The 14,659-nt window shown below is 41.3% G+C and overlaps 1 protein-coding gene across 2 annotated transcripts in view; it reads left to right on the top strand.

The window, feature by feature from the left end:
• The window catches only part of SEMA5A (sema domain, seven thrombospondin repeats (type 1 and type 1-like), transmembrane domain (TM) and short cytoplasmic domain, (semaphorin) 5A), a 312,698-nt gene that overhangs the window by 206,342 nt on the left and 91,697 nt on the right, over positions 1-14,659 (top strand). For both annotated transcript variants that reach the window (XM_014543536.1, XM_005871038.2), the window contains exon 9: positions 11,447-11,732. In XM_014543536.1, coding sequence (XP_014399022.1) covers positions 11,447-11,732 — 286 coding nt within the window. The remainder of the gene's footprint in view (positions 1-11,446; positions 11,733-14,659) is intronic.

Genomic DNA, 14,659 nt, shown 5'->3' with positions numbered 1-14,659 from the left:
CCTGACTCCAGCCACATTCCCACGTACACCCTTGGTGCCCTAGAGAGGAAGTGTGCTGTTCCCTGGATACACCAGGCCTTCCTCACCGTGGTCCTGTGCACATGGCATTGATGCTGTACTCATGTCCTTGATTTTGCCTACTCCCTCCTATCAGCTCTTCTTTACTTCACCTTAAGTTTCAGTTTCCCGCAGACTTAGTTGGGTCTTTCATCTGCTCTTGGTTGTACTTACCCCACTGTACTGGAGCTCTTGGTCACTTTCCTCATCAAAACCTACCAGAGCTCCATTTCCCTGCAGGGAAAGCCACAGCCCTGCCCACTGGCCTCCCTTCGCCTCAGTGTCCTCACTGCAGACTCCTTGCTCTCTCTGCTCCAGCCTCTTAAATATTGCAGTGCCACTGGCTCTTCCCACTTTCTCGGGACCAACAAACTTTTTCTAGAGAGGGCTAGAGAGGAAATGGCCTAGGCTTTTAATCCTCCACAGCTTTCCATTCGGGGATCATAGCAGGCCCGCAGATAAGAAGCAGAAATATGAATGATGGTGTTAAATGAAGGGAACACGTTGTATTAGTTGTAAAACCTCTCACCCCCCAAAAAAGATTTGTATGTTTTTAACTAAGTCAGTTCTAAAGATTTAAAAATCTTCCTTTTGCCATCTTATTTGTACTCCTATTTTCAGCTATTATTTATTCAGTCAGTTATCAAAAACAATGCCATCAATTGGATAATGTTTTGCAGGTTTGAAACGTTGAGTTTAAGTGTCTGGTAATGAATCTAACTTTTAAAATTAGATTTCCCCCTGTGCTAAAATCACTCTTAAAGTAAATTTATGTGTTTAGAGAAGTACCTTAACAGCTTTAATGCATTAAAATACTAATTATTAATAACCATTAGTAAATGATTATTGTACTAGTAAGGCAGGATAATAAATGTTTAATGGCTGATGCTTAAAATAGAGAAGCTGTAAAACTTGCCTTTTAAGAAATTGGCAATCAAATTGGGGGAAAAAATAAACCCATGAAAAGGGAAAAAAATGACACTTCTAAATTAATAGTGTGCAAATTGAGTTTGTGGGTTCTGAGGGAACTGTATGCTTGCCATAGAATAAAACCTCAGTGTGAACTTAGAAAAGCTAATTCATCAATTAGCCTTAATAACTCAGTGTGGACTTGTACGCAGACATAATCTCATCAACACTCGGCAGTCTGCTTGTTTTCTTCTCTCTTGGAAATGTTAGCCTTTCTTGGGTTGTCCTGCTGAACCCCACGGCTTTCTCCATTCTCTGAGATTCTGGCCATGATCTCATGTGGAGGCAAAGACACTTGAAATCCACAAGGGTTCTCATGGTAATAGTGTCACTTTTTATGAGCTACTATGCTTTTAGTTAAGGAAACTCTTACTGTAACAATCTCAAATTCTGTTGGTTTGAAATACTTTAATCTTATCTACTCATTAAATAGTCTTTAAAAGATAATGATTAACCTACTAATGATTAAAGGTAATTCATTTGAAGAGAGAAAAATCCCCTCTGTGCTTAATGCCAGGAGAAATTGTTTCTGCTTATGAGGTCATGGGCTTTGTGGAGCAGGCGACAGACCCTGCCCTTCAGTGATCCAGGCATGGCCAGGTCGGGTGACCTTGTTGGGCTCTTTAGGTGGGAGCCCTTTAGGCAGAGGCTATGCACTTCCTTTCCTGAATTGTCTGTGAGGCACTTTCTGGACAGATGACATTTGCTCTAGCAGTAAATTCATCAATGAAAGCAGAGTTCTCAGAACAAGCGAAAACACAGACAAGTGGGGCTTGGGACTCCACTGTGTTTGTGTAGGAAAGCTTAAGTACCGTATTTATCAAAGAAAAGCAGCTTGGGAAAACCAGAACTAAAATAAGGTTGCATAGTCAGCAGCCAAGTTTTGTATTTTACCAAACAAGCATCGTCGTCATAAGTGGTGGGAGCTTTTTAGTCCTGCAGCTGCAAGGCTAAAGTCTGACACCTAACTCGTGGAGGTTAAACTTGCTGAGTGATGAGTCTTGGACCTATAGCATGCTGAGCTCATACTGTGACATGCAACCCAGCACGATGAGCTGTTTTTTTCTAACTTTCAGCCTTCGTCCAACCCATCAGAGGGCATGGGCAGGTTGTCCATCTTGTCAGGGATGGATGCATTTGAAAATTGTGTTGTAAGCCAAATCTGATTTTTGTCATAGGGTCAGAAAAGATTTTAAATAAATTATCTTCCTGCATACCATCGGCCTGAGCGTGCACCTGTTGGCGTCTCTCTAACCTCCAATTATTACTCCAGGTTCGAGGGGAGTCACATGGCTGTTTATAATTTGCCTGGTGCCTGGGAGACTCCATATACATGTTGTCTGTAATCCTTCACACAACCTTCCACAGGAGATGGCATTGTCCTTATTTTACAGATGAGCAAGCTGTGGTTAGAGGGATTAGCCACCTGAAACAGGGCACACCTGAGCTAGGATTAGAAAACAGGTCCCACTCCTTGAATCCTTGCCCCTCTGTGTGCTCCTGACCTCCCCTTTGTTTAGTCAGCATCCTAGGAATTAATGCTTATTAGTTCTTTAACCTCCTAACTCACCTCCATCACTCTCTCCTTGTGCCTATGCTTTTATGCCCAAGCTGAGGTGGAAGAGGAAGATAGAAACTTTGGAAATGGTTGAAAGAATTTTCTTATACAAGCTTATACAAGGAGGTGGAATAAACTGGGATTATTCAACCCAAAACAGAAGAGCCTGTGGGCTAATTTAACATAGCCTTTATGGGCACAAATGTAAGTGATGCGAAGGCATTGATTCCTGTGGTGCTGGCTGAAAGTAGCGTCCTGCTCTGTCTTGGTCATCCAGCACCGAATGCCTGCAACTTGGGAGCCTCAGCATCCCCTCAGGTTTGTGACGCAGGCTCTATACTTGCCAGTAAGTCATTTGGAATTTCAATTTGCACATTTCAAAAGAGAATGGATAAATGAGAACTTCCGTCCCCCACCAAGATATTATGAGGCCAAAGGCACCAACCATATATACTAAGTCTTATGCAGACTTGCATCCTACCCCCCAAAAATAAATCCACACAAAGAAGACATGCCCCATTACAGAGAATGTGATATATTGTGTAGAAATTTACTAGTACTTCTGTAACCACTCAGGAAAATGGCTGCATTCTCACTGCAGCTTCCTTGTGACAGTCCTGGGTGGCTCCTGGCATCCTGGCATGAATATTAATGTTGCTCTTTCCTCTCAAAAGTGTTACAATTTGGCCCATAAATCCTACTGCCATCCTTTTATAAGATAATTCAGTTCTATATGTTTCAGTAAATTTGTCTTCAGAGTATTCCGTTAAACTTTATTTTTTCTCCGTCAGTGACCTCTCACAATTTCTCATCCACTGCCACATATTGGGCAGTTCATTTTCTGTATTTTGTCTTCTGTCTTGGCGTGGCTCAGATCCCCTAATAGACAAAGACCAAGCCCACATACAAGTTTACTTATTCTAACTGTATAATGGTGCAGCCCAGTATCTTCTTTCAGATAAATCTTTTTTTTCCTCTTAGTCTTTTAAAAATACTTTATAGGCATTAAACATTTCTAAAATATTTAAATTCAAGTTAATTTAAATTTTTAATTTCCTAATGAAAAAACTCCATAAGTTTTGAATTATGATTCTGCAGGTTAAATTATTAGTTCTTTAAAGAAATGAACCCATGTATTAAAAATATAATCAGGAAAAAATGAACATGGTAATTAGAAACTTTTTATGTTTGCAAAATGTTCAGAAATACCTGGTTGTGAAATCACTTATAACTAACTGAGCTGGGAAGAGTGTGATATGGTAGAATCTTACAGGAGAATGGAAGGGCTGCCGGGGCTTTGTGCTTGCACTGGGGTGAGAGAGCAGAATGGACAAGGGTATCTGTGTCCCTTTGAGCTAGAACATTTAGACAAAGAGCCAGTTAATGAAGCTCCTACAGACATAAAGAGAAGGAGAATTCTGGGTGAGAGTTTTGGGCTCCTAGGATGCGCGCGCTATGCTTATACAGAGGTGCAGTTCTCGTTTAGGGAGACAGCAAGTCTGGGTGGTCCAGTCACTCCTACTCGAATCAGCAAATCCATGTAAATCACTCATTTCAACAGGGCTATTCCCCTTGAAAAGGGAAGGAATCAGGTTTCCTGGAACCATGTTTCTAGTCCTTCTGCCAGGGGCTCAGAGAGAGAAGGATTTGGGATCCAAGGCTGTGTCACTTTGCTGTGTCAATGACCATTAAGGACATGCTTGGGGTGACCCCTCCCCCCTTTACCTGCCCACCAGCATCACCACCACCACACACACAGGTTTTTGGATCATACAATTTTCTCTAAAGCTCTTCTTTATCTCTCCTGTGGCAGTGGAAATTCAAGCTCCTCACTATGCGTGGCTGGGTTGGCCCCCTAACTCCCATCCCATTGATTTCTTCTGTTCCAACACTGGCTTTGATCCATGCCTGGCTACCCTTTGGGTCTTCTCTCAGGTTGCTCTTTCTCCAGTTCTTTGGCATGGTGGCCCCTTCCCAATCTCATATCTGCCCTTTCCCTGATCCCTGCCTTTCTGATTCTCAAGTTCACCTTTCTCCCCTTGGCCCTTGTTATCCTCCTCATCATCATGATTTCTTGTTGGTCTGTGTCTTATTTGTCTGCTCACATTTCCCTTGAGGGCACTGGCCATGTCTGTCATTTTATCATAGAATACCCAGTGCCTAGGACAGTCTGCACAGTGGGTGGTCAGTGAGCTCCTGGTGACATGGGAACATTCTGTTTGGCATCAAGTCTCTGTCCATAGCACAGCCCCTTCACCTGTTTGGTTCCAGATCTGCTGAATGGAACACTGACACTCATTTGGCATCTATATAAATAAAAGCCAAGTGACCAGAACGATCGGAATGACCGGTTGCTATGACGCGCACTGTGGTGGCCAACTGGCCCGATGGGGGCCCTGATGGGCCTCCCCACCCCGATTGGGGGCGGGGCCAGCTGGCCAACTGCCCGTGGTCCCTCCCCTGGCCGGCCTGGCCTGATCAGCCCCCCCAACCCTGATCAGGTGCGGGGCCGCTGGCCAACCTCCCATGTCCCCTCCACCCCCCACCAACCCCACCTATGCAGGAATTTGTGCACCGGGCCTCTAGTATAGTAAATACTGGTGATGTGTTTACCAATGTCTATGTTTATGTTAATTTATATATATATGTATATATATAATTAATTTATATATTTATTTATAAATTATTTTATATATTTAAATAAATATATATTCTATATTTTGATGAATAGCAAACAAGTGCCAGGCACTTGGCATGTGTTGCCTTTCATTCTCTCAGTGCTACTGCATGTTGGCCATTGTTTCCACCATCCTCAAAAGGAGGAAACTAGGAATTTATGCTGTTAAATAACTTGACTAAGTTCATACAGCCAGTAGGTGGAAGTATTGAGCCATATATTCATACACTTCTATGCTTTATGTCTGTATGTTGTTCACAGACACACACACACACACACACACACACACACGTATGTTTGTCTGTATATCTATCCAGTACTAGAAATATTAGGGAAAGAACTTAAATACATTAATGGCTTTTAAACCACATTACCACATTGTACTTCATGTAATTGAATTTTAGTTTAATTATCCCCTCATCATAGATACCTAGATGAAATTAGGTTTACTTTGTTAGCCTCTGCAGTACATTTTCATGTAGCTGTGACAAGGGATGCAAGGTGCACAATAGGACAGGGTCTGAACTTTAGGCATATATAGATGGAATGATTTGATAGTAATTGACACCAAAGCATTAGAGAACAGAAAGTCACTGGCTAACTATGAGTCACGTGTAGAGATAGTTTCCATTAACTCTGTTTCTTTTGGTGACATAGCTTGCTATTTTAAAAACTCAGCATGTGTGGCTGTATTTATGTTCCTTAATTTCTGATCACCTTTAAGCTTAGTATATGTATGTTTATTATTATGGGAAGTTCTACTAAATAAAAATTGTTAAAAGGGGAATCGAGAGTAAACCATGAAATAATAATTATAGCCACCATTCATTAGAATTTTACTAGTCGTCTTTTTAATCCCTATAGCAAATTAGATCTTCTATGCCCTGAATTGTTATACAGTGTGAAGGAGCATTCTGGATGTCAGTTGTCCAGCCCGGGGTTTCAGGCTGGGGTGGGTGGAGCCACAACCTGCACAGGCCGCATGCCAGGCATTGGCCAACCGGCCTTTGGCAAGCATATCACAAGATGGCCTTTGTTTGCAAAAGAATTTACAATAGGTTTTGATTCCAGTAAGATTTCTGTAGAGTTGGAAAACTGGAATTCCTTTTTGTCTTTAATATCCATTCTCATCAATGTAGACAAATAGGTCTCTATCAAGAGCCTACCAGTGACCTGGTCAGTCCTGCCATTGAACCATTGGACCTGGTGCACCCCCAGGCTGATGCTGTGGTCATTGGAATGGAAAGAATCCTATATAATAAGAGAGGAATATGCTAATTAGCCGTTACACGAGACATAACGACCAAGTGTGTCACAACCAGATCACAGATCAGTGGGAGGGTGGGCCAGTGAGGTTCAAGCAGGCTGCTGAGATCTACAGGAGGGGGCAGGGCAGCAAGCTATGGGGCGGGGGAGGGAGAGGAGAGAGCTACAAGAGGGCGGGGAAGCAGGCAGAGAGCTACAGGAGGGCGGCAGCGACCTACTGGCGCACGGATTCATGAGCGGGGATACTAGTATAGAAAAAAAGGGTGCGTTTGGATATTCAGCATCTGTTGGTTTTACGTGGTCAAAATCTTCTCAACAATGTTGATGCTTTGGTTTTTCCCACGTTCACTTATATTGTGGATCTTCTGTCAGTATTCATTTCTACTTGGTTACTCTTATGTAAGTAAAGGTGTGAAATCAAAGTTCTTGTATCACGAAACATGATTCATATGATAACATGATATACTTATCAGAATACTGTAACCATCACTCGACATGTTTTACAAACATGAGATTAAACAGCTTTGTGCATATATTTATAATAAGCTGGCATATACTCATGTTTGTTTTTATTTTGAATTAGCAGTATACCTCTTATTCCTTTGTCATTCTAATAATAACAATAATGAATAAAGGACCCCTCTGATCTGTCATTCATGCAGTGACATTCCTTGTAGGTAATCGCTCAGTGCCTGATTTATGACTTGTTTAGTTCACTCAGGAGTGACAGATACTGGTTGGTGGTGAATTGCATTTTAACCAGAGACAGAGCTTGAATAATGCAAGAGAAACAATGTGCATCTTATTATCCTGCCTGATGAGACACAAACATCCCCTACCTCCAGATTTATATCTGTAACTGCAAGAGACACTTGGCTGCCTGTTGAACAATTATTCCTGCTTTTTTGCTGTCTTTGGAAAAGCAATAGGATGTGGGCTGAGTTTCAAAAGACTCTGCTTTCCAAGACATGGAGCTGCCTGACTGCAGCAGGTCACTCAGCCAGTGAGCTGCCAGCATCCAGAGGACCACTGCAGGATGGCAGGGTGTGTGTCCACATGTAGTTCAGCCCCTAAAATGACCTGTGCGGTGAACTAAGCATACACTGCACACCAAACACACTCTCTCCCCTGTTTTCTCAGCAGGAGATTGTGTTTGAGCATGTCTATGTAAAATGTGCTTTGTCACCTTGTTGTAAAATTGGTTCAGGGTAATTTGGAGAGAGAGGAGGGATTCTCTGTGGAAAGAGGAAGCTGTGGGCCAGTCTGCTTCACATGACTGTATCCTCCTGAAATGAGAATCCTGACTGGGATGGTATAGTGGAGTGGACATGGAGCATGACATGGACTCCCCGACAGTCACCCCTGGGGACCCTGGGGCTATGGTAGGCGCCATGAGGAAAGCCATCTCTGGGGTTGGGGTGATCACTTCCCAATGAGATTCTTGTTTATAAGCCCTTGCATGGATTGTTGGCGTCTTCTTCCCGCTTTTTCTTCTTTCTGTGTTGTTCCCATGTTTCTATTAGCTGCTGAGTCAGGTTTCATCTGGACATTTATCATCCCATCTAGTTGGTTGTGAAACCCTCTTCTTCTTAATCCTGTGTCAGTCTGCTCCGCACTTGGGTTTCTAAAGCATTGTTCAGCATTCCAAATCCTCTTCGTGAATATTGTTAACATAATGAATTGTTCTTGTGCAGCCCTTTATGTTTTTGAGTATAGGGTAAAGATAAGTGTATAGGCATGAGGTCAGACTCTCTGGATTCAGGACATCACCTCTGCCCTGCCCCCCATTGCTATTGTATGAAGTTGGACAGATTATTAAACCTCTGGGCTTTAGTGTCTTCATCTATGAAACGGGAAGAATGGTCCAGCATTTACCTCTATGATTCCTGTGAGTTCAATGAGCATATGAATGGGGGCTCTGAGCTCAGAGCCTGGCAGGGCAGCAGCAACACACCACAGATACTGTTAAATCATACACCTGACCTTGAGCTGGAAGATACCATGACCAATCCCTTTTTCTTTGTAGCTTTTCACTTTCCTACATACCAGAGACATTTACTATGTAGTTTTCATGCTACTTGTCTCCAAGTTAGTAGCAGAAGACGGTGGTTGGGAGGGGGTATGATATAGCTTGTGGTCTCTGCCTCATGCCTTATCTACATGTACTGGTTACTGTCATCCTGAGCTAGACATATCTAGTCTTGGACCATCTTTCTTTGCTTTCTCTTTTTTAGATGAGGTTTGTTGTTGTTATTGAAGATGATGATGGCTTTTTGTTTGTGTTTCATGCAATGATCAAATTGTAGCCTGGTTATAGGAACCTGGGTGCAGGACCTCTTCTGAAATGATTTAGCCTATTATTTCCTTTATGAGACAAATATAATTTGTACTTGTTCTGTATCTTGGCTTTGGGGATCTGCTTCAGAAGTACTTCTCTTTTGGAGACTCATAGTGAACATGGTTTCAAAATTTCCCCCAACATTTTGCTTTATGTGCCAACAAACACCAGTCAGAGGTATGCAGCCTCCTGTTTTGTGAGCCTCTCTCCAGGATATAAAGGCATGTTGTAACAGTAAATATATATTTTTTAAATATCCAGGTGTAAAGCAACAGTTATCTAATAGTATGTTTGGCAGTATATAGGGTGTCCCAAAATTCACGCAAGATTTGAATTTTGCGTGAGCATTAACAACATCAACAACAAAAAATAAAAGCCTAATTTTACTTGGTTTATTGAATCAGATTCTAATATCTGTTGCCCTTTGATTTCAATCCCTTCAATTTGATAAGCATTACCAAGTACCAATTATGGCCCAGGAGCAGGGACAATGAAGACCGATGAAGACCACAGCTTTGTGTATGTGCCAGCAAAGCTGTGGAGGCCATTTACCCGATGTGCTATTCCATACATAACCCTATACTGTATACTTTATGAGTCAATAAAAAATTTACAATTTTTAATTATAAACCTGTGTTTTCTATCAAAATTACTCCTTGCGTGACTTTTGGGATACCCTATATAAGTTAAAATAATTTCTTATAGATTTCTCTTTGTATTACTTATTATTCTTAAATGACTTAAGAAAAACATAATGGACTGAAGAGAAAAGCACATTACATATGCAATTTAGAATATTTGCTACATTTTTAGAATGTAAAATTTAATTAAATTTAAATACTTTGTGAGGACAGAGAATGTATGCCTTGATTGAAAACTAGCTACAGTCTTTCTGGAGAGCATAGTGGAGTGCTCAGTGCCACCTTCACGACAGCCTCTGAATCAGTGCCTACATTTCAGATCTGAGGTGAGCCTGTTGTATGTCTTACTCTTAACATTATTGGGTCATGTTGTAGCCAACCATATTTGTAGTTGTTCTGCCGATAACATACCTATTGGTGCAATCTGACAAAGTACAAGGCCAATTGAATTTCCCCCCAAAACTAATTGTCCCTGAAATGTGTTCTTCTGGATAGTAGTGGTCTGTAACTTTCCATTAATTTTGAACACCAGAAGTTATTGCGATACTAGAGGCCCGGTGCACGAAATTCATGCATGGGTAGGGTCCCTAGACCTGGTTGGGGATCAGGGCTGATCAGGGCCAATCGGGGCCTTCCAGCTGCCGCCTGGGGCCTCCCTTCCCTGGCTGCTGGCTGCCAGCTGGGGCCTTCCTTCATTCTGTGCCACCCCCTGGTGGTCAGTGCATGTCATAGCGAGCGATCAAACTCCTAGTCTCCCAGTTGAACTCCCGCGGGGACAATTTGCATATTAGGCTTTTAGATATATAGATTATTCTAATTGCATCATAAAATTCAAACACTTGATGATTGAATGAAAAATTCTTAGCAAGAGGGAAAATAATAAGAATCAAACCTGTTTATTAGAGGTTTTTAAGATGATTATTAGGGCATTTCTGTGTCTGAGAGGGTATCATCTGCATTATTGATAGGCTTAAACACAGAGCTATAAAGACGCACTTCCAATGTTGTATGTAAAATTTAGTGGATACTCTATATACTTCCTAAAGGTTTTGTCATACTTCTGTCATTTCAAAATCCCTATATTTAAGCTAATTATGAGACCAAAAAGGTGCGGACAGTGACTCTGTCTCAGTGCACTGCATTTCTCTAAATGGATGAGCCAGCAACTCAGAAAAAGAAAACAAGGGTTAATCCTCACAGTTGTGTGGTTACCGTAGTGATGGGAATTGCTAAAGCTAATTCAGGACATAACCTTACAGTCTCAGTTATTGCTTTGGTTTTCAAAAGTAAAAAAAACATTTTTAAAGTCCTTATTAAAAGCATACAAATTATGTCTGGCACACGTGTGTATATTAGTAAAATTCAAGAATTTTGTTGTCTTATTATACAGACATGATATTAGCCATCTATACAGGGTGGGGCAAAATTTGGTTTACAGTTGTTTGTCTGGAAAGTAATAAAATAATAAATAATAATACAAGAATAAGCTCTGTGTTTCATGTATTCACAACTGTAAACCTACTTTTGCCTCACCCTGTATTCTGAATCACATTTCATCTTTTTAACCTTTATTTCCTCTCTCTTTCTGAAGATTATGTAAGATTATATAATTTTGTATTATCTACAAGTACAGGAACAGGTAGGTTATTTCTTTAAAGTATACTTCCCATTCGGTATTACTGTCATGTTCGCTTGACCCTGCATTAATTCAGGAAGCTCACCTGTGGAATTATTAACGGTCATTTCTTACCATGTAGAACCTGTGTACAGAGTTCCACCCAGTAGCACAGATCAATAAGATGCTCATAGGGCACGCCCCCCATTCATCCTATAAGATGTTTACATAAAACCAAGCCTCCTGGGAAGAAATAATGAGCAGGCAAGACCTAAAGAAATAGCGTATCGATGTTGAGACTTTTCTTTTTTCCTATTATTTCCAGAACCAAACTTCGTGTCATCTTATGCCATCGGGAATTTCACCTACTTCTTTTTCCGAGAAAACGCTGTGGAGCATGACTGTGGGAAGACCGTGTTCTCCAGAGCTGCCCGGGTCTGCAAGAACGACGTGGGGGGGCGGTTCCTGCTGGAGGACACCTGGACCACCTTCATGAAGGCCCGCCTGAACTGCTCCCGCCCCGGGGAGGTGCCCTTCTACTACAATGAGCTGCAGGGCACCTTCTTCCTGCCCGAGCTGGATTTGATCTACGGCATCTTTACCACCAATGTGTACGTAACTGAAAATAATTGCTTTCCCTGCTCTTCTACTCATTCTGAATGAGTCTATTGTTCTTTGACCTTTGTGGTTGAAACATTGCTTTAAAAAGAAATCTTTCTTATTTTACTGGGATAACAGCCAAACATTTTTTTTTTTAGTATGAATTAAATGTTGTGCTATCTGTGGCTTCTGAGACTGGTATTAGGGAAATACAGCTAATCCAAAGGTTTTGCTCTATCCTTATTGTAATAGTAGCATCCAATTATTTTGCTCTAAATTTGTCCTTTCCGACTTGCCAGTGTGTTCTTAGAACTTTATGAAGTGCTGGTATGTATTAGATGTGTGTGTATGTTTTTCTGTTTGCATGTTATGTATTTGTCATAATGAAAGCACTGTTGTCTGGAAAGTCTGGTCGTTGAGATAATGTAACTCTTGACTAAACCGTGGCTCATGTAGGAAATGCACATTCTTACTTTCCCAGAGTTGATTTGAAGCCACTGTTCTAGAAGATGGCTGTCCTAGGCATTTCTGAAATGATGGTTATGCTTTTAAAATACTTTGGAAAAAATAGCATTTCTTTTTCTTTTGTGGGGAGATACTCTTAGCTTCAGAACTGACACTGTTTGGACTAGATGAAGTGTATGAAGTTTCTGATCTTTCAATTCACCCTAATCTGGTGGACTGGAGCACAACCCCATTCTCAGCTGATGTGCTGTGATAAGACTCAACAAGATCACACCTAAGCCCAGGAATCACAGATCACACTGTTGGCAGTGAGCAGGAGGATTCCACAGCCTGGGTTCTGTTTGGATCACCTTTGAAATTTTAAACTGTTAACCTAACAGTTTGTACAATAGCCCAATATTTATAGCCAACATAAACGTTCTGAATCAGGATGGGTTGAAAGTGCTGATAAATGGGGTGGGATGACCAGCCACCTGGGTTTGTCTGGAATTGTCCTGATTTTGGAGTTGGGGAGAGCCCTGCATCCCGGAAAACCTCTCAGTTCTCAGTAATCTGGAATAGTCCATCCCCCTCTGACATCTCTTGGGCCTCTAAGTCTTTTTACTTTTTCATCTCTTCTGCCCATGAATCTGCATTTTACTTTTCTGTTGATCTTTCCCTCCTGATCTTTCCACTGCTGAGCTGAAGTGTTAGCATCCACTTGATAAAAGCAATGACTCCATGAAGCAACTTCATTCTGACATGAAGTGAGAAAAATAAGACTACAATGAATGGCTCCCTACTCAACGCCACCCCACCATGAACATCTTTATTGTAAATCTGGCTTTCAACCCCAGAGGTTATTTTCCTCCGTGATAAGTTTCTTTTAAAAAATCAATTTATAGTTTCTGAAGTTGATTTGCTTTCCAAAACCTTTTTAAAGAAATAGTGTAGGCTGCACAAGATGAATGTTCCGTTGTTCAGTTGACATCAATTTTATACACAATGGGAACTTGGCTTCGTTAGCTGTTCATTCCCCTAGCTCTGGGCTCAAATGAACAATTTAAAAAGTTAGATATGTACTGTGCCTAGGCCATTCCAAGATGGTAAGTGATCAATATAGGTACTCACAAAAAATAAGTTTCAGACTATTATTTGTTTTGTGTTGTAAACACCCATCATGTTGGAAATCAGCCGATATATAGCTTCTATACTAGCAGAGGCAGAATTTCTAGATCTTTCCTTTCTCTATCGAATATTTATTCTCACTGGGTCTTGGGAACAACTTTCCAATATATCATCTATATTCCCACAGTGTTTCCCACTTTTCCTCCATCTTACGTCTCAGCCTTGATCTTACCCTCATTCAGTAGCTGAGTGCCTTTGGGCAGGTGTATCAGCCTAACTGCCCAGTTTTTCTTATCAATGACTGTCCCTTACCTTAGGACAACTAAGTGAATTGGAATCTACCCTCATTCAGTAGCTGAGTGCCTTTGGGCAGGTGTGTCAGCCTAACTGCCCAGTTTTTCTTACAGTGATGGTTCCTTACCTTAGGACAACTAAGTGAATTGGAATTGGTAAAGGCTCTCAAATGGTGTCTGGTAACTAGTCTGTGTATGTCAAACAAACCAAGTGGAAGGAAGGCAGATATTTCTGTTGTGGAGTTCCTCTGGAATTTCTTTTGATTCAGAAAAAATAATTGCTAAATAGACTTATATTGGCTAAGACTCTTAACAAGAAAATTTAAAACCAAAGCTGAGCTCAAATGCAGATCTATTTAGCCAAAAACTATCTTGCTGTTTCCTCGCTAGTAGAAGGTCATGAATTTCTGAGAGCCAGCAGGTATGCATCTCTGCAGAGCTTGGAGTCTAAGTTATGGCTTCAAGATGTCAGTGCATTCTCAAATTTTTTTCTCTCTGGCCCTTTTTAAATTATTAACAAATACATGAAGGGTGTCTGTCAGGAACTTTCTGCAAAATGCTTTTAGTTGATTCTTTTTGCAAGGTTTACAAATAAACACAAATGTCTGGGGGTTAAAAAAAAAAGAAGCACTGGCTTGGCCCACTGCCCGCTAAAGTCACCAGATGACCAGGGGGAAGGGGCCGTGCTAGATGCTGGGAGGCGCCTCCACTGGCAAAGAATATAGTCTTTTTCCTCCAGAATTTAAAAGGCATAACATAGAGCTCTTCAAAATCCTTGTCACTCAGTTGTGGCTGAGTGAATTAATCCTACCCGGCAGGATTACAAGTGCCATAACTGCTAAATAACCCTGTTTATATGCTGAAATGTTTGATCTTCCACAAAGAAATCACAGAGTGCACCATCATGGCCCCCACTTCATCCTGGGGGTGTGTAAGAGGCTGGGACCTTGAGATTCTCTAGAAGGTACTTCCCCTGGGCAGTGACCTAGCGTCTTCCGGAAGACAGTGGTTTCTGCAGGACTTTTTTTTTTTTTTTTTTTTTGCTAGGCAATTTTTTTTTAAATTTCTTTATT

Source organism: Myotis brandtii, unplaced genomic scaffold (genome assembly GCF_000412655.1).
Source record: "Myotis brandtii unplaced genomic scaffold, ASM41265v1 scaffold328, whole genome shotgun sequence".
NCBI lineage: Eukaryota > Metazoa > Chordata > Mammalia > Chiroptera > Vespertilionidae > Myotis > Myotis brandtii.
This window is presented reverse-complemented; position numbering and strand designations above follow the sequence as displayed.